We start from the raw sequence: 17,897 nt of genomic DNA, 5'->3' as shown, positions 1-17,897 counted from the left end.
CAGGGGGAGCTTGGTGCCGTTCAGATCCGCCAGCAGCATTGCCGTCACGCGCTCCTTGGTCTTCCCACCGCACTTGACCCAAACGGTCTTGTCGCCAGCCGTGTTGAGCGTCTTTGTTGGTAGGTACTCGTAGTTCACACTCGTTTGGTCGGCATTGTAGACTAAGTCAATGTCGTGCTCCAGCACCAGGGCCCTGTCCCGCGTCGAAAACGTCTCCAGTGCCGCCACGCCATCGTCTGGTGAATCCTGGCCAATACGGGTACGTGATCGGAGAGACAAGCCGTGGCGTCCTTTGAACCCGTGGATCTAGTGCCATTCAGCAAGGAACTCGTGGTCCTCTATGCCTAGGTCGATCGATGCCTCCAGTGCCATGACACGCAGCATCGCCTGCGTCACTGGCACGCCGTCCTTGCGCATGTCGAGCACCCACTGGGCGAGCTGTTCCTCTGCCGCTGCCGTCAGCGTCGTCCCCGCGCCGAGCGGTCGCCAGCACCTCTTCGACGCGGTACGTGCACTCGACGCCATGGTTTCAATGTGGTCACGATTGGCCAACCACGAGTACATCTTCTTGCGCATTGTCTTGCGTGCCGTCATGGTGAGGTTGCCGTAGAACGCAGAGAGAGTTGATTGCATGCCACACGTGTCGTAGTATTGAATAACGCTTAGCCGCTCGCTGTACGAAACTACTGTGTTCTTGTACTGCCTTGGCTTCTTCTTGGGGCCGTACTTCGACACCGGCCTTCCGATCTTGGGCAAGCGTTGTGGCTGATCGTCAGTGAGCTCCATGGCACGTTTGTGAATGGCCATGGCGTCTTTCGTTGGCACCATTGCATTTTCGCGCGTAAAAACCTTGATATTGTATTACATTTGGGATATATATAAGGGATTGGAGTTTGTTGCCCGCGCGAAGTGACAACTCTGAAAACAAAAGCGTTGTGAATGGTATTATTTATCTAACTTTACGGGTGTCCGACTCGTATTACACTATACGGTAACTAGCCTGGTGCAATCGAGCAACTTTCGTCAGATATTCTATTTTCGTATATGGTGTGATATTTGTTCTTCAGTATCGGTGAGTTTACGCATTAGGAGTACAGTAGTATGATTAGTACTAATACTATAATGTCAAAGGTATTAATAGTAATGCTGAGTGGTTGAGTTTTGATTGGTCCATGAATTGAATGTTGTCATCTGCCAGATGTTTGGCTGTCCAGTTGTCTCACAATTTACAGGCCCAAAATCGTGCTCAAACCAGTCTGACTTTTTGGGTGAGAAAAAGTTGGTGCTGGTTGAAGTAATCCGGTAAAATAATAAGTGGTCAGTGTAAAATGTGCCCGGATAGTACCGGTAGTGGTGTTTCATGGACAATCACTCATAATGACGGAGCTTGGGCAACTAGAGGTGGCTGCCAAAGACAGCCAAGAAGCCAAGGGCATCTAAAACGAATTTGGTCAAATGTGCACCTGCTGACGCGCAAGTTACGCTTGTACCGCCCATCTCCAGGGCAGGCTTCGACGCATGTGACGTAGAACAGTTTTAGTTGTGAAATGATGTTGGCATAGTACTGTAGTGCAGAAATACCTTGCCAGTCGTTGTTTCGAATGGAGTAAACATTCATCGGTGGCTCCTTGTTTGACCTGCCATCGTGTCCAACAACGGCAACCACACAAACTACTGCTTCAAGTGTAGTTGCGAACGCTTAGATATTCCCGGCCTCCATAGTGCTTCGGCGGAAGACTGGTTCGGGGATACTGACACTCAAGTTGCTATCCGGTATCCATAATATGGGCCAACTTTTCACCTCATTATTAATTAATAACTTGTTGATAATTTATACCTACTCAAATTCAAGTCAAGCCACCCACTTTTTCAAAAAGATGGTATTTCATGAACTTTTTATATAAGAGAGTGACCACATAGTTAACGAGGAAAAGTGAGTGCTGGAAAAGTGGGTGATTCTTTACTTCAACCAGACCCTAACGTTCACGAAATTCTTTTCGATATCATGTACAATACAGTACTCTAAGTCGCACATGCACGAAGTAAACTTCACACTATCTCAGTTATTGTTGGCACACGTTACACCAATATAATGATGTTTACGCGGCTGGGCACTTGCTGCTGATATATATGTCGGCGCAGTTCCAGAAATTTTCTTGACCCCACGTATTTTCCTCCCAGTTGTTCCCGCCGGTGTAGTGCCAGCGCAGCACGCAATGCGACTCGCCTTCGCAGGTCACGCCAGCAGGCAGGACATACGTGAAGTCGAAGAAGTTGCCGGGGGTGACATCGTACTTGGCGGCTCCGCTCGGCTGCGCCAACGGTTGAAAGCACTCTTCGGTTTCGACATCGTCAGGGGCGTTGAGCTTGCAAAGGCCGAACGAAAAGTAGCCCTTGTGGTTAGCAGTGAGCTCCACCTTGAGCTCTATAGCGGCCCCGGGCGCGAAGCAAGCCCCCGTCACGTTCGCGCCGTACTGGGGAAACAGGCCGTAGATGCCACCGTTTTCATGCTCGCGGGGGGAAGCTTGGGTGAACGGGTCCCCGCAAATGCCAAATTGGCCGTTCTTGGTGGCCTCTATCCCGCCGCCGTTGAGGCTGTTGTCACTCCAGTTGGGGGGGACAAATGGGGCGTATTTGGGGAGCTTCCCAATGTAGCCTCGGTGGGGAGGGGTTATCAAGCGACCGTGGCCTTCTACGACGATGGGGGCAAAAGCGAGGGCGGCAAAAGCAGCGATGGTCTTCATTGGATGGTGGTGGTGGTGCGTAGAGAGCGAATTCAGAAATGAACATGGCGGGGATGCCTACTAGTAGTAGTTTTGTGCTGGCAAGACGCACATTCGAAACAGAGCTTTGGAGTGGGACCATGACCGGTGACGAATCATGCACACTCCTGTTAGATCTTTGACTTGAAGTACCTAAGTGTCGCAATGAAAATATCAAATTACAGTGCACGCCATCTAAGCCTGTAAAAAATATGAGGTTCAAAATGGATAAAGTAACAAATTTTGAGTGAAATCGCTCTATAAATGAATTGTTTAGCGCAAAACGAATCTACTAATAGGGAGATGCGGGAACAGGACACAAACATATCACTATGACGAATTATAAGGGTCCTTGATTCCTTCAAATCATGGTGTACCATTGTCGTGGGGATACATGCAACTTTATTCAAGTTGTCACGTGCGAGTCAACCACGGCATGCACTGTACATGCGCGTGACAGCTACATATTACTTCGTACTAATATTCTCTTGAACATCTTTGTGTTGATATATGCGTACCGTATTTTTATTCATCCCCATAATTATTAACGTTTTGCAAACGATTTATACTTCCTGCAGATTGTGCATGCGTACATGCATGCGGGAAAGGCGCGATGCAGGTCAGCGATTTCTCAATGCATACTGCACAATCGGTCACAGAACTCTCCATTCCTCATTACAACAACCAATACTACGTACAGATACATACACCTTATTGCATATCGTATGAATCAACAGCTGTAGAGAATCGAACTTACCAAGTCCGTCGTATTTTAAAGGCAAGCGTGTACTGTACATGCGGGTAAGATGCGTCATGCCAGAGAGAGCTATTGCTGTAAATATTACACAGCTCGAGAAAAGAGTCACCAAAGTTCGTCCATTTCGATATATGCGCATGTCAACATGTCGTCTGAGTACTGTACAGTGAACTCGGTAATACTCGCAAGCGTGGCACCCCTAAATTTTTATTCATCTGATCATTTCCAAGTTTGTCGACTTAGTGTATGTACTGTATGCATGCCGTGTAGGGCTTGGTATTCATGTTTGGCCAATGGCATAGCTCGTCTGATTCCATTACCAGGTTGAAGGTCGTCCAAAGCGTGACTTGTCGCATCTCGATTCTGAGTGGATGCATAATCATCAATCAACCTGCCAACGAGTACTTCAACTTTTCGAATTTTCGTGATTGGTTTCTGGGAGATGTGGGAACTGGCGAAAACTAATCTTAACACGAAGTTATGGAAGGCCAAAACCAAAATCGAGGGATTCATGGTTGGCGAAAGCAAATCTGAAGTTCTTCGCAGTCATCCAACTTGTTGGAGAGGGACATTGGCTGCTGTACTGACACGCTTTCTACCGCTCACTGCAAGTGTGGTGTCTTGTTTCAGAAATTCGCGCCGTTTCACTTTGCGAACTGAGCAGTTCTGCATGTCATTACTTTTGCGGATACAAAATTTTATGTGCATGTTTTTGTAATACAGTGAACTCAGTATTATCTCGCAAGTGTTGCACTCCAAACTATTTTAGAGTTTGTATAGAGCCATAAATTATCAGTTTTAGAAATATTTTCTTCCAATTGTACAGGTGGATGTTTACTACTGCATTCACACAGTGTGATTGGCGAATCCTATGCTAAAAATATTCATTATGTACTCTGAGCATATATTATGAAACTTGAAAAATACTAACACGTAGTACGAGGTAAACCTTTTCGAACGACTAATTACCAGTCGCTGATAGTACTTGGCCTTCTTGGTGAGCCAAGCCAGCCACGTGGACCGAGCAATCCCCTCAATGGCGCAAATGGCACTGGCGGAAAGAGGGGAGTTCTCGTACGCACGCAGAAGTTTGATTTTGTCCCCGAGGCTGTAGCCTTTTTGGACGCGCTGGCGGGGAATGGGTGCTTGCATTTCAAAATTTGAATTATACGTTTCGAACCAATAGGCGATCGTCATGCAGATCACCTTTTGCTATCCAATCAGCAGCTAGGTCATAATTTTCCATTTTCGCCGCTTACTCCGAGTACAAGGCGTTTGATACCACTTTGTAACTTACTGTTAACGTTAACAGTAAGCAGTTGGTGAGGTGCAAAGTGTCAGAATCTGTCAAAGTTGATGATTTACTGTGCTCCATAGAATGTTGTCAATTCTATGTCTTTTTGAACACCTCTTGAATAATCTGTCCAGTAAAATAAAAGAGTTGGGGCCAAAGTTAGTCATCGTACAAAAGTATGGTCCCAACTTGACAGTGAACCAAATATGACCGGATAAGTGGTCATAAGCTATGTTGTGCCGGATAATGCCTATGTATCTGGTAACATCATGTATTTTTCGCAGGTTATTTACCAAAACCCTTTGAAATATTATAGCCAAACCTGTGAAACAATTTATATAACCTCTAGCACCTTATCATATTCTCAATTGAACCGTTTTGCAGAAATTACAGGCTTCACAGTCAGTTGACGCGCGCCGTACTCTGGAGCGTACGCTACCTAGTATTGGATGGCGATTATAGAGAAACCGAGTAATCCATTGTAAAAAAACTGTCGACCGGCGGTGCCCCAAGTACTCGCTAGCAGGTCGATGATAATGCATCCACTCAGAATCGAGATGCGACAAGCACGCTTTGGACGACCTTCAACCTGGTAATGGATTCAGACAAGCGATGCCATTGACCAAACATCAATGACCAAGCCCTACACGGCATGCATACAGTACATATATAAGTCTTACTCCGAGTACAAGGAGTTTGATACCACTTTGTAACTGTAACAGTAACGTTAAGCAGTTGGTGAGGTGCAAAGTGTCAGAATCTGTCAAAGTTGATGATTTACTGTGCTCCATAGAATGTTATCAATTCTGTGTCTTTTTGTACACCTATTGAATAATCTGTGCAGTAGAAATTAAAATTGGAGGCTTGAAACTAGAAGTACAGTTCAGTTGTACTGACTATTAGTTCTCGCTTAACTCCGCAGCCACTAACACCGCATTACTGAAGTTTTGGTCCTAAACGTCGTGCTGATAACACAAATCAAAAACCAAAAATGAAAATATATATATTATCATTTCGGCCATTATCGATGCGATGTAACTTATTCATCGGAATTTCGGTCATCACAATGCAAAAAACGATTCATATCACTACAGTAGTCTCGAGTCCAAGGTTCTGCGCAAGCACGGCACACACACAAAGTGTGTGTGTTTGCAATGGGTCAAACTAACGCGCGACCCAATTGCTTTGCGCACTGCAAAAGTCTTCGATATCCTCCTTCATAAACGGGTTCATAATGCTTTGCAGGGACACCCTCCATTCGTTTCAAACACAATTCCTTGCTTCTTCCAGAGATACCGGATGGTAGATTCGTCGACGGCGTTTGAACGGGGTTTTGGGTTTCCCATTGGCCGTATGCTCGTACCAGCAAGTTCATCGAGTAGCTTCGGATGTCCGTGACGATACGGACATGGTTAGCGAAGGCGGCTACGTCCGTATGGAGCCGCAAGTTTGGAACGCGCCGGCGCTCCCGCAGCCACAGGAGTGGGTATTCCATCAGGGAGGCAATATGACCGACGCGGAGTCTCGCGTCGGTCGTATGTTGGACGAGCTGATGCGCTCGTTGGAACAAGACCATCAGGAGTTGGTACTCCATCAAGGAGGCAAGATGGTCGTCCAAGTTTTGGCGAATTCGATCAAGCCTGAATCGCCGAAGATAGCGGTTTAGAAGCAGCTGCAGTTGTAGCGGAACAAGGCGTTGAAGAGCGACGTCTTCCGTTACGTCAACTGGCTATGAAAGTTCGCAGCTGGACCCCAGCTGTACGTAGGACTCGACGACGAGTCCAAACCTTCCCCGACAGCAAAGCTCCACGAGGCGGCAGGCCTCAAGTGTCCAGACGTGACAGCGCCCGGGAAGACGCCGCCAAGAACAATGGCAGAGTCGGTGGAAAGGCCGAAGCGATCGTGCCCAGGACCATCGAGTAACCTGCCAAGAAGGGCTGGTTGAAATGCGGTGCCATGAGTCACCGTGTGGCGTGGTGCCCGAAGACCGCGCCTGGCGAAGCCAAAACGTTGTTGGCAGCGCAAGTCAAGCGCTGGAAGGACGGCATCAAGGTGCTGGTCAACCAGCCCCATTGCCAGAAGACAGAGCGCGGCGTGCTGTTGGAGAATATCGTCTGCGTGGACGATGTGCTCTTGGACTCTGGTTCGGACGTGACCGTTTCACGCGCGGCGTCATGGATGCGTTGAACGCGGCCGGCGTCAAAGTTGGGACTGTTTCCCCATAGCGTGCCGCATTTGGCGTACCCTTATGGCAGTGACGCCAAGCCAGTTGTGATGACGCGCTGCGTCAAGTTCGACTGCGTGACGCTAGACACGACGGTTCGGATCAAACCCGGCTCAACACTGGTGAAGTGTAGGATGCAGGGTACCCGCCGCTGCATGTGGAGTACATGCGCAGTCATGTGGCTGCCCTGGAAGCGAATTGTATGGTATACCAAAACTACCGAGCTACGTGGGCCGCAGCCCCAATAGTCGTGCCGAAAAAGGAAGTCGGCGACTTGCGTATGACGATGGACAGCAGGCTGATCAACGCCAGCACGGAGCCGATACCTGGGCCGATGCCAAAACTGGACAGCGCGATGGTCTGTCTGGTCGGAACGAACGTGTACTTCACGTTGGACTGGACAAAGAGGTACTGGCAGTTGCCGCTACATGCGGACAGCCAGATGTACTTCTCGTTCATGATGCCCTTTGGCGTGTACACCCCGACCCGCGTGCTCATGAGACAGACGGACGCTGTCGCGTACTGCCAGTCGGTTGCCCCCGAAACCCCGAAACCCCGGTGTTGATTAGCTAGCATACTTTAGTTGATTTGTCTTGTGAGAAAAATGTGACGAGGCAGAATGTGATGACTTTCTCTGCCCCACCTGTTTAAATTAATCATATGTCAAATTCAAAAAATAAAAGTAAAAAGGATGTATTTGTTATGTGAGTGGCAAGTCAGGTAAGTCCCGTTTCTATCTGACAGAAGCATCATAATATTTGAGAAGGTATACTTTCTAGTAGTTCTGCCAAAATTCTACAATTCTATACATTAATATTACTGTTTTGGAGTCAAACAAGGATGCCAACACTTCCCATTATTCAATTTTCAGCGGAGATGACATCCGGATGTCAATATCCGGATTTTCAACTGCCGTGCACAATACCTCGAGGGTGTCGGGCCCCAGTGGAAGCAATGTCAAAAGGCCCGCGCGTAGTAGTCGTGGGACCGCCTCGGCCCCGCCCACGATTTGCTGCGCCGGATACCGGTGTTCGTCTTCTGCTGGGCGTGCCCGTCATTCTCAAATGTGGTACTATGCTCTATTCAAAATCACATGAACACTAACTACACTTCGTTAGCACAGTCAACGGCGTTACACCAGGCCATCAAGCGGAATGTCGTCGGCGTCTGTTTCCGTGGTTTGTACAATGTCGTCGATGCTCTCCAATTCATGAACTTCAAACTCACGATTCTTCATCTGCAATAGGAGCGTTGCAAGGCATTCCTCCGAGTCAGTCGTTGGCTTGTGTTTGGGTGGACGTTGGGGTGGACGATGACGTGCCATCGTCCGCATTGGATGCAGGCGTGTTGGCAGGTGTGTCAATGATGTTGCATTTGACAAAGCCATTGACCACGGTTGCCCTAGGAAGATTCTCCCAGGCATCGTTGACCCACTCGACCAAGTCGCTGCGTGTCGGTGGCAGTAAGCGAAATCCATCTTGACTGGAGCTGTGATGCTTAATCTCCGCTCGCAAGTAGGAAACCCATCGCTTGCGCATTGCGGCTTTCATTGGCTTCATCCAGGAGACGTCGGCGGGCTGACAAATCCGTGTGAAGGTGGGTGGAATCTTTTCCAGCATGACGTCACAGGATGGAGCATAGGCAACAACTTCGTCTCCAAAATGGGCACTGAAATCGTCCCATAGGAGCAGTACTTTCTTGAGGTTTTTGCCTTTGCGATGACCAAAAATGGTACTCCAAAAATGCAATGGATATGTCACTGTTCCACCATGCTGTAGGATTTTCATACAAGCGCGAGGCATGTCGCTCGTGGAGCTCAACGATTCAGGCCAAACACGCGGGCCAAATCCGTTTCGACGAGTAAGATTCTCTTGAACGTTCTTCTTGACGGTAGACTTCGACGACTTGAGGACCAGGAACATTGGATATTTGGTTACTTTCGTATGGGCCAAGAGCATGGCCGTCATGCGGTCTTTTTCGTGGTCGGAGCAGCGAATCCACGAGCGTCAAAGGTGTGTTTTGGAATGTACTCAAAGTTGATACCGGTTTGATCAGCATTGTAGATGTCGTCGATTTCATTCTCAAGCACGACTTGACGAATTCGCTGGCTGAATTCAGCCAATGTGGCTTCGCCCTGAGAGTGGTTCGATTGACCAGATCGTGTTTTCGCTCGCCAGGATAGTTTCCATCGCTTGATAAACCCGGAAATCCAAGTTGAACTTGCTTTGAATTGACTTGGAAGGAATCCGAGATCTTGTGCAACTTCCATGGCCTTGCACTTAAGAAGTAGCCTGTTGACAGGAATGCCTTCCGATCGTAGGTTTTGCACCCACAGTAGTAGTGCAATCTGCTCTTCGTCGTGCATTTGAAGCGTTGTCGCGGTTCCCATGGCTCTGGTGTTGAGCATATTGGCCGACGAGGGCTGGGACGCCATGGCAGTGATGTGGGGCGGCACTTTTCCCAACGCAGGATCTTTTTCCATGCAGTCATACGCTCGCTTCCTTGTACTCCTTTAAAGAAGTAGTCAAGGGTGGCCTCCATGGAGTGCTCCTTGCGCCAGTTGATAACATGCAGTTTCTTGGCGTAGCTGAAGTACAGTCGTTAGTGCTGTGGGGGTCCTTTACGACCATTGTGCTTTACAACTGGGCGTCCAGTTGCCTTCGTGTGTCCCATAGACGCCACGCCGTAGTTTTCCCGCCCGGCGCTGGTTTGAAAAACACTCGCTTTGAGTACCTTCTAAAGTCGATGCAAAATTATTCTACAGAGGTACGCTCGCCTTGCAGGGTCTTTGATAAGCTGATATTCTCTCTTTAACCTGTTATACAGGCTTTTGCCTCGTCACATTTTTCTCACATGGCAAATCAACTAAAGTAAGTAAAACGGCCAGTCGAACCAGTAGGAGTAGTGTTGTTATCGGAGGCAGTCAGCCGGCGCCTCACCATGATACATGGGGACCATTGGTGAGATCCCTTGTGTAGCCCATTCCAGACAATAACGGTTGCGACTTTTAAAACATACGAATGCGGCTAAGTGTAATGGTTGCGCTTTAGGTAGACCCTCGATTGAACATTACTGTAGCTACGCCAACACCACCTTACCTCCAGTAGTGATTCTAATTGCCCCTCCTCAACAAACGACACTAACCACGTGCTCCAGCTCTGCATATCCACTTACTTTCGCAACGTGAACTACCGCACTTGTTAGCACACAGTGGTTACAAGCATCCCCACTGCTAGCATCTGCACAGTTTGGATGCTTATAACACTGTGCGACCTCCCTTCAATGTGTGCCCCCTTCCACCGCAACACTAAATAATCATACTTTCAATACTACAACTACTAAGGTCACTTATATTGTTGCGAGCGACTTCACGGGTCCACAAAACACGAATGCAACTCATCACAGAGTTGATTGAGACAATGGGAAGTAATTACGACTCACAAACTTATTATATGGTGGCAAACTGTGCACCGGTTGCGCAAGCAAAGCAAAGTAACCAAGGTACATGTAATTCCTCCACGTAATATTGAACGTACTATAATACTCCGGAGTATGTAGTACGTGTACAGTGTACTGCCCCCCCCGCCAGCAAGCAGGGCTCTGTACGTCGATACATTCGAAAAAACCAAGATACTTTACTTGGTCGTTGTATTGAAATGGAAGAGACATCTGCCAATGAAAGCCAAGAGGCTTCTACGTCTAACCAATCACATAGTTGTCGGATATATTTGTCGCAGCAGCCACTTTATCTATACATAACATATCAATAGTCCTCCTGATAATAGAGTTACTATAGTATACCAAGTCATCCCACTTACAACGAGGGTTATTAGTCATGTTCTTCCTGATAGTTCTCCACCCATACCTCATGCGAACGTTCGTCACGGCTGTCGAGCAGAAGTGGCCAATGCAGGCACTCACGGAGTCGGGGCATCGGTTCAAGAACTTGCCGGCTGCTCGGTACGCCACGTACGTCACGTTCCAGCAAACGAATGTACCGCACGGCGCGTATACAGAGAAGAAACTGTACTACAGCAGCAAACGCTCCCTGTATGGACACAAGGTCGAAGTATCCGTGGTATTGAATGGCTTCGCGATCGACTACACCAAGTTCTACAAGGGCAGCGTGTCGGACTAGACAAGCTTCGACGAGAGTATCGACTCTCACCTGGCCAACCTGGCAAAACGCACCAGTGAGACGACGCTAGAAGACTCGGAGCCCGGTATAGAGCAATGGGCCGTTCTAGCTGGCAAAGGCTACCAAGCTATTGAGTACAACCTCCGGGCGGTGCTGCCATTGAAGAAGCCGGTAGGTGGCATACTCACATTTGCCGAGCAAGCGAAGAATGACCGTATTGCCAGCGATCGCGTTATCGTTGGGAACTACTTTGGTCGGTTGAAGACACTCTGGGCCACATGTAGCAATACGTACCGTTGGAGCCGCAAGAGCTACGACATCGTGTTCCAAGCGTGTTTGGCCCTGACCAACGTCCATATCCGTCTCCATCCCCTGCGTGCAGAAGATGGTGATGCCAATGCCCAGTACATCAATCGACTCAACGCAATCGGAGCAAAGATCATCAAGACTAAGAGAGCTGCTAGGAAGGCGTACATGTCAAAGCGAAAGGTGAGGTTGGTTTTAGCTTCGGAGAATACTTTTACTGGAAGCAAAAACGAACTTGGCTCTGACAATGAAGACGGAAACAGTACGGTAGTTTTATCGTGTAATTCGGAATTTGGACCATTTAGGACAATGTACTTGGCTTAGGAATTTTATAACAAATAGTGCTGGATAAATAACGGAAGTTGGCGGGTATTTGCGTAACGTTATACGTTATAAACGAACGCAATTGCCTTAAAAAGTACATGAATTAGGTGTATTCAGGATTATTTGAGGTAAAATACCCTTCAAGGACATCAATTGTCTTTCGGAAAAAAGTTGATGTCCACGTAAAAGTCCCATGCTTCTCGTCGAAGACTACGTTTTCGGGCAAAGTAGAATTGTTTTACCAGTACAGTACTGTATGTGGAGAAGCTTATCAATTCATTAGTAGACTGTCATACATCTCACCTATGAGTAAGAGGTCTAATGTACAGTATGCTATAAATTATAGCTCAAGATGACAATAATTGTTTGTCAACTTTCATGCTACATTTGAAGTTATCGCCAAAATGCGTCTTTAATGTGTGGCTCAGAGATCACCGATCAACGCAAGAACATCAGCATTGATACTACGTAATAAAGAGGCATGGGCGGCGTTGTGATGCTTATTGCGGGATGTAATCACACCCAAAGTAAGCCATATTTCAATTTTGGCATGTTTGAGGTCACTTCACGCATGCTAAATAAGTGTAATCGCCACACATCACGTCTCGTTATATAGCCCGCAGCCATCTCTTCAGTTTTCATATTAAACGTATCACGCCCAGACAAGCCGTTGCTGAGCAATTCAACGACAAAGTAATGTACTTTCTCGATGGTTAACATTGTTTATCATAAATTATGACAAACATTGATGTAACTTATGTATATATAATATATATATGTGGACACACTATGTGGCATTTCTTCTGCTTTCAGACAGAAAAAGGTTTCAACTGCAACTGTCCAATTTCCAATTTTTACCAACATGATATACTATCAGTAGTTCTCATTCCATCATGGCATCCAGAGGTCACATCAAAATATTTTGAAAATATTTTCTCACCTCCACTTGAAAAGGGAATTCTCTGTCAGAATATTATTTGACATAAAATTTTCTGTGCATCGAGAAATAAATTAAAAAGATAATTCTAAATTGCTTCTTTTATTACTATTAGTATGACGTAGAGCGTTGTGAACAAGACGTGGGCGCTGGAATGATCAACGTCGATGTACAAATTTCCAGACCCCGTCGAATCGAATCTCGCCGCCAAATCGAATCACGAATCGACGCTATTGGCTAATACATTTCTTAATGGATTTGATTGGCTCTTACAGAAAGGACAAGTATATTCAACCAATCAGAACTCCAGTGTGATTCAATATTGATTAGACAAACCAAGCGAATTTTAGAAGGTTACTGCGAATTCCCAATATCTGGCGTTGGTTATACTGTTGTAATAATATGCTATTAATAGTATTGTTACAGCTGTAATTGCGTTCGTGACGCAGTGGGTATGCACATTTGTAGACTATTTAAAATGGCGATTTATTCATTGAAATATGATGCAAGGCGAGACCGGTCCTGTCCAATGCGTCTCATCCGACGCACACGCTTTGGTACGTGGGCACGAGGTACTTGATGTTAATGAAGGCATCGTCACCGCCGTTCGACTCGAACGTTTCGAGGGTTTGCTGGATGAGGTCACCCAGATTTTCTTGCTTTCGCTGCGCATAATCGATTCCGTCGCCCAAATTGTCTATAATACGTCAACTTTTCCATATAGTTAGTACGTGACTAGTTGTACCGTTCTTGCGAATAAAAATGTTCAAAATGGGCAGAATCTGGCGATAGTACGGCACCAGCGCTTGTCCGATCAGGCCAGGCGCGTTGAGACCATCGGCGCCCGGCTTCTTGTCGCACGTGACCATAAGCTGCAAAATGTGCAAGGTCTTGACAATGATGCCCCCCCGTCGGGTATTGAGTGCATCTAACCCATCGATATGAAAAACAAATTGTTTTGAATCCGAAAACCAACCGTACTTTTGATGGGGATGATGAGCTGCGGGATCACAGGCAGTACTTTGGAGCTGGCGTTGACCATCATGTCCTTGATACCCTACTCGACCAAAAGATATATACCAAAAATACTTGTCCATGTTGGGAAAAACACACACAATCCCACCTGCTCGGACAAGAACGCGTACGGTTCTTCGATTTCGCGGAGTCCGTCGAAAAATATAGGCAAGTAATGGTGAAAGTCCAACTTGGTGATGTTGACCTTCCACGCCACGAGGTTCTTGACGCCGCCGTGGTCGATCTGAATCGGGAGGTCCCCCCGTTCGTAAAACTTGCGAAAGGACGTGTCGGGGGGGTTGTAGCGCTCCTTGAAGGCCCCCGGCTGATGCTTTTCCTTGCGGGGGCTGATTGGCACGAGTTCGTCGCGCTTGTGGGTGCGCTCCGAGTCGGCGAGCCCCCCATACCCTGTGCCTTTGCGCAGGAATTGGTCAGTAGTTTCCTTGCGGATGGGCTTGGACAAGGAGAACGCCCGGACCAGATCCGGGTCTTGGGCCGACTCGTCGTGGTGTTTTCGCTATAACAAGGGGGGCGACGATTAACCAGGAAGGAATATAAATGGGGGGAAGATCGTCTTACCCGAGGCGGCGGCACTTCGGTCGTGTCAAAGCATGAGCCGGTTTCTTTGAGCCCGTGCGTACGCGGCACGATGCGGTTCGAGTGATTGGGAATGCCAGACATGATGATGGTCTGAGGTGTTCGAGGTCGAATGAATTCCCACGAAAGGGCAGTCTGTCTATTAATACTATGCTGTGGCTGTCCGTTTCAGTTATTTATACTGACGTCGAGTTAAGGATAAAAGGAAACGAACTACCCTGTATTCTTGTAGCAAAGTACGGAAACAAGTGTTGTCCACATAAGCTGTGTATATATCCAGTCACTGGGTTGTACAATTAGAGTTGAAATACTTGTCCTAGGGCAACTTGTTCGACATAACGTTATATTATATACTAGTAAGGTCTAATAACGTGATTGAACATGTACTTAGGCTGTTTGAAGTCAGAACGGTTTCGCTTTGACGGTTTCACTCCGACTATGCACTTGAGTTGAGGGAAAGCATGAGCAGCCAACAGGCGATTCGCGCGCAGAACGACTACATTTTCAACCTCCAGGTGCAAGCCGACAAGTACGCGCGCCTCATCAGCAGCGTGAACCTGCGCATCAAAACCATTGACGAGGAATGGAAAACAGTGCGGGAAAAGCTGGCGGAATTGCGCCTCAAGCGCAACGAAGGCGACCAGCGGGGCGGCGGCATCAACGCCGTCAAGTCCAAGATCATGAGTGAAAGCCGCGAAGTTGGCAAGCTAGAGAACCGCCTGGCGTCATGTCGAACGCGGTACGGTAACAAAGCGGATGGATAGTTGTGTGATAACTTGATTCTGGTGGTTTAGCGAGTGCAAATTGGTGGCCACCAATACGGAATTGAAGAAGAAAATTGACGCCCTTCGCGCGAGTCGACTGTTTAGCCAGTCTGTGTTTGAAAAGGTGCTGCATATATATATGATATCTATCAAAATCAAATCTGAGTCTCAACGGGGTTATCTTGTCCATAGAATCAAAAAAAGTTGCGAGAAATTCAGCGGCAAATGCAAGACACGTTCAAGCACTCGACAGCGATCATGGCTGAACGGGATAAAGTACACTATAGATCCATATACTATACTAGTAAACTATTAGTAATACTAGTGGCCATAACTCTGAGGATTTGAATAGGTGGTGGCGCAGGCGCAAAGTTTGTCCAACATGAACTTGGAAGAACAAGACGCGTTCGATGAAATTTACCAAAACTTGGCGATTGTGATTACCCGGGAAAAGGAAAACGCAGGTACGTAGAACCCCGAACCCCCGGAACCCCTAAACCCCAAACCTCCTTGTCAACGTAGAGGCGTTCCGGAAGGAAGCGATGAAGTCGGAGGCGCTGGACACGCACGAAGACGGGTACTTTCGCGGGAACTTTCGCATCGACGAAGAGTCGGAAATGAAACAAACGCTGCAAAAGCTTGACGTGGCGGTACCTTTGCGAATGTTAGATGGAAAAACGTGACTTGATATATTGGTAGCTTCGAGACGACAAGGCTGCGATTGAAAGCGTCAGCGAACGGCTTAAAGTACACGAATCCACATTCAAAAGCATCATGGTACTACTGTATATATATATATATATATATTTATCGCTTTCGTGGTAGAAACTCGTGGGGTCGGACGACCACCACAAGCTCGTGGACTTGTACACGAAAAAAGAGGAGGAAAACTTTGCCTTGTTTCGCTACGTTCAAGTGCGAGTTTTGCGTCAATTTTTCATTATATTATTCACTACTTTTAATGCAATACAAACCCAGAACATCAACAACGAGTGCGAACAGCTGGAAGACCAAACGATATCATTGCAACATGAGCGCCAAAAGTATCACCCCGAAACCCCGAAACCCCGAAAGTCATATTGGTGTAGGTATTCCGACGAACTCAAGGAAGGGAGTGCAAACATGCGCAAACGGCTGATTGAAAGCTTGGAAGACACGCGCCAAAAGTACCAAAAAGTCGAAAAAACGATCCAAATTCACTCGAAATTGGTAGAATTCTCAAGGAAAATGCCGATTACGAGCGGCTGCGGCAAACGGCGCAGCGGGAGTTTGGCCCAGTTGCGCGCGCCGTGGACAAACTGTACAACTCGCTCGGGTGCAACGAGATGATGCCGGTATATATAGTTGTACCATTGTAAAGATATTATATTTTTATGGATTTTTGCGATGCTTTTGTAGCCGTCGGGCGGGCCGGTGGCGCCGACGGGCGTTGGGAAAGCCAACGACGACCGAAATGCGATGATGATTCGAATGAGCTCCATGAACGACCTGTTAGCTGCCCACGGGATCACGGAAGGCAACATCTTGCAGTTTTTGGCGGTACGATTGCATTCTCTAGTCGTCCTACCTTGCTAAGCCACTCGAGAGATAGATCATCGAGCAACGCAGCAACGACTTGGTGGAGCAGTTTACACGGCGGCTGCAGCACAAACACCCGCAAAACCTGGCCACGACATCCTTGGGGGCCCACCTTCAGCCCAGCGACCCGAACCGCGCCAACGGGCTGCACCTGAATTTCAACTTGAACCAGGCGCCGCCGTTGCTGACTTCGCATGATGCCAACAGTGGTGACCCAGACAACAACAGCGGCGACGAGGACGACAGCCTCGTGCCCGTGTCCACGGCGGAATTGCAAAGGAAAGCAGCGAAGACACTTGCTATGCAACTAAGCAATGCCAAGATGTCCCCCACCCGAAACAAGAAGAAGAAGCAAAAGTAATAGCACAATCTGCAATTTAGTACCGAGAATCGGATCATCGGATGTACCCACACCATCCATTGCATGGATGAGATGCCCATGTATTTGACGTTGGTCCTAGTACTCCACAGCATGAGCTAAGCTATGCTGACGATGATGGTAGGTAGTAAAGTTCAATCTACGGGAGCATATTTCACTTATACGACCACGAACTCTGATTATCGTTATTAATACACCGGTATGTAACTTGATAAGTGGAGTACTCCGGAGTGCCACAATATGAAGTTACCATTAAATGTATTCAAAATATTACTCTTTTTAGAAAATTGTGAATTCGCCAAAACTGCATGGTTTTCTATTCACAGTCAATATTGAATCGCGCTGGAATTTCTGATTGGCTGAATATATACATGTCCATTCTGTAAGTGCCAATCAGATCCACTTAATATAGATTTAGTGCCAATAGCGTCGCTTCGTGATTCGACACCGAATCCACCAAACCACATCATTTCAATCTTGTAAGGGCCCGTCTGGTCACCTGAAATATTACGAATTCGGCCCAAAACGCCATTTTGGCGTCAAATTCAATAAATCTGATAAGTATTGCAACATGTTTTGCTTGATGAGTTTTAACCCAAATCCAAAAATTCCACGTGGGATTTACGCGTTGAAGTTGTCCAAAATGCCATCTTACAAAGTGGACGTTTTGTCTCCATTTTAAAAATAGCATATTTGGTTTATTCCATTTAACCAGAAAATGGAATACTATTTTTGAAATATTACGAGACGCACCCTAACAATATTCTAGCTCAAAAGGACATTATGTAGCTGAATTCAATAAATCTGATAAGAATTAAATATA

The 17,897-nt window shown here is 47.1% G+C and overlaps 5 protein-coding genes across 6 annotated transcripts; 2 read left to right on the top strand and 3 right to left on the bottom strand.

Annotated features, from left to right (window-relative positions):
- Positions 1-2,047: 2,047 nt before the first annotated feature.
- Positions 2,048-2,770, bottom strand: H257_16962 (hypothetical protein). The gene has a single exon (XM_009845586.1). It carries the CDS (start codon positions 2,742-2,744, stop codon positions 2,100-2,102), a length of 645 nt encoding a protein of 214 aa, XP_009843888.1. The 5' UTR covers positions 2,745-2,770; the 3' UTR covers positions 2,048-2,099.
- Positions 2,771-8,308: 5,538 nt separating this feature from the next.
- Positions 8,309-9,519, bottom strand: H257_16961 (hypothetical protein; the record flags this gene model as incomplete). Its single annotated transcript, XM_009845585.1, has 3 exons — positions 8,309-8,748; positions 8,827-9,009; positions 9,081-9,519. The coding sequence occupies 3 exons, from the start codon at positions 9,517-9,519 to the stop codon at positions 8,309-8,311; spliced, it is 1,062 nt and encodes a 353-aa protein (XP_009843887.1).
- Positions 9,520-10,872: 1,353 nt separating this feature from the next.
- H257_16960 (hypothetical protein) lies at positions 10,873-11,765 on the top strand (the record flags this gene model as incomplete). Its single annotated transcript, XM_009845584.1, has 3 exons — positions 10,873-11,115; positions 11,176-11,669; positions 11,753-11,765. The coding sequence occupies 3 exons, from the start codon at positions 10,873-10,875 to the stop codon at positions 11,763-11,765; spliced, it is 750 nt and encodes a 249-aa protein (XP_009843886.1).
- A 1,433-nt stretch (positions 11,766-13,198) lies between these two features.
- H257_16959 (hypothetical protein) lies at positions 13,199-14,486 on the bottom strand. Its single transcript, XM_009845583.1, has 5 exons — positions 14,336-14,486; positions 13,866-14,273; positions 13,724-13,799; positions 13,488-13,670; positions 13,199-13,439 (listed from the first exon to the last, which is right to left on the bottom strand). The coding sequence occupies exons 1-5, from the start codon at positions 14,435-14,437 to the stop codon at positions 13,279-13,281; spliced, it is 930 nt and encodes a 309-aa protein (XP_009843885.1). The 5' UTR covers positions 14,438-14,486; the 3' UTR covers positions 13,199-13,278.
- Positions 14,487-14,727: 241 nt separating this feature from the next.
- On the top strand, positions 14,728-17,220 carry H257_16958. Of its 2 annotated transcripts, XM_009845581.1 has the most exons (12): positions 14,728-15,092; positions 15,148-15,241; positions 15,310-15,393; positions 15,470-15,581; positions 15,640-15,767; positions 15,817-15,894; positions 15,943-16,032; positions 16,096-16,160; positions 16,206-16,283; positions 16,331-16,451; positions 16,516-16,656; positions 16,709-17,220. In XM_009845581.1, the coding sequence occupies exons 1-12, from the start codon at positions 14,815-14,817 to the stop codon at positions 17,054-17,056; spliced, it is 1,617 nt and encodes a 538-aa protein (XP_009843883.1). In that variant the 5' UTR covers positions 14,728-14,814; the 3' UTR covers positions 17,057-17,220. The 2 variants fall into 2 exon arrangements, with proteins under 2 accessions (XP_009843883.1, XP_009843884.1); XM_009845582.1 differs by having other exon boundaries at positions 15,943-16,160.
- Positions 17,221-17,897: the final 677 nt, after the last annotated feature.

Source organism: Aphanomyces astaci, assembly GCF_000520075.1.
Source record: "Aphanomyces astaci strain APO3 unplaced genomic scaffold supercont1.95, whole genome shotgun sequence".
In the NCBI taxonomy this organism is placed as follows: Eukaryota; Oomycota; class Saprolegniomycetes; order Saprolegniales; family Verrucalvaceae; genus Aphanomyces; species Aphanomyces astaci.
This window is presented reverse-complemented; position numbering and strand designations above follow the sequence as displayed.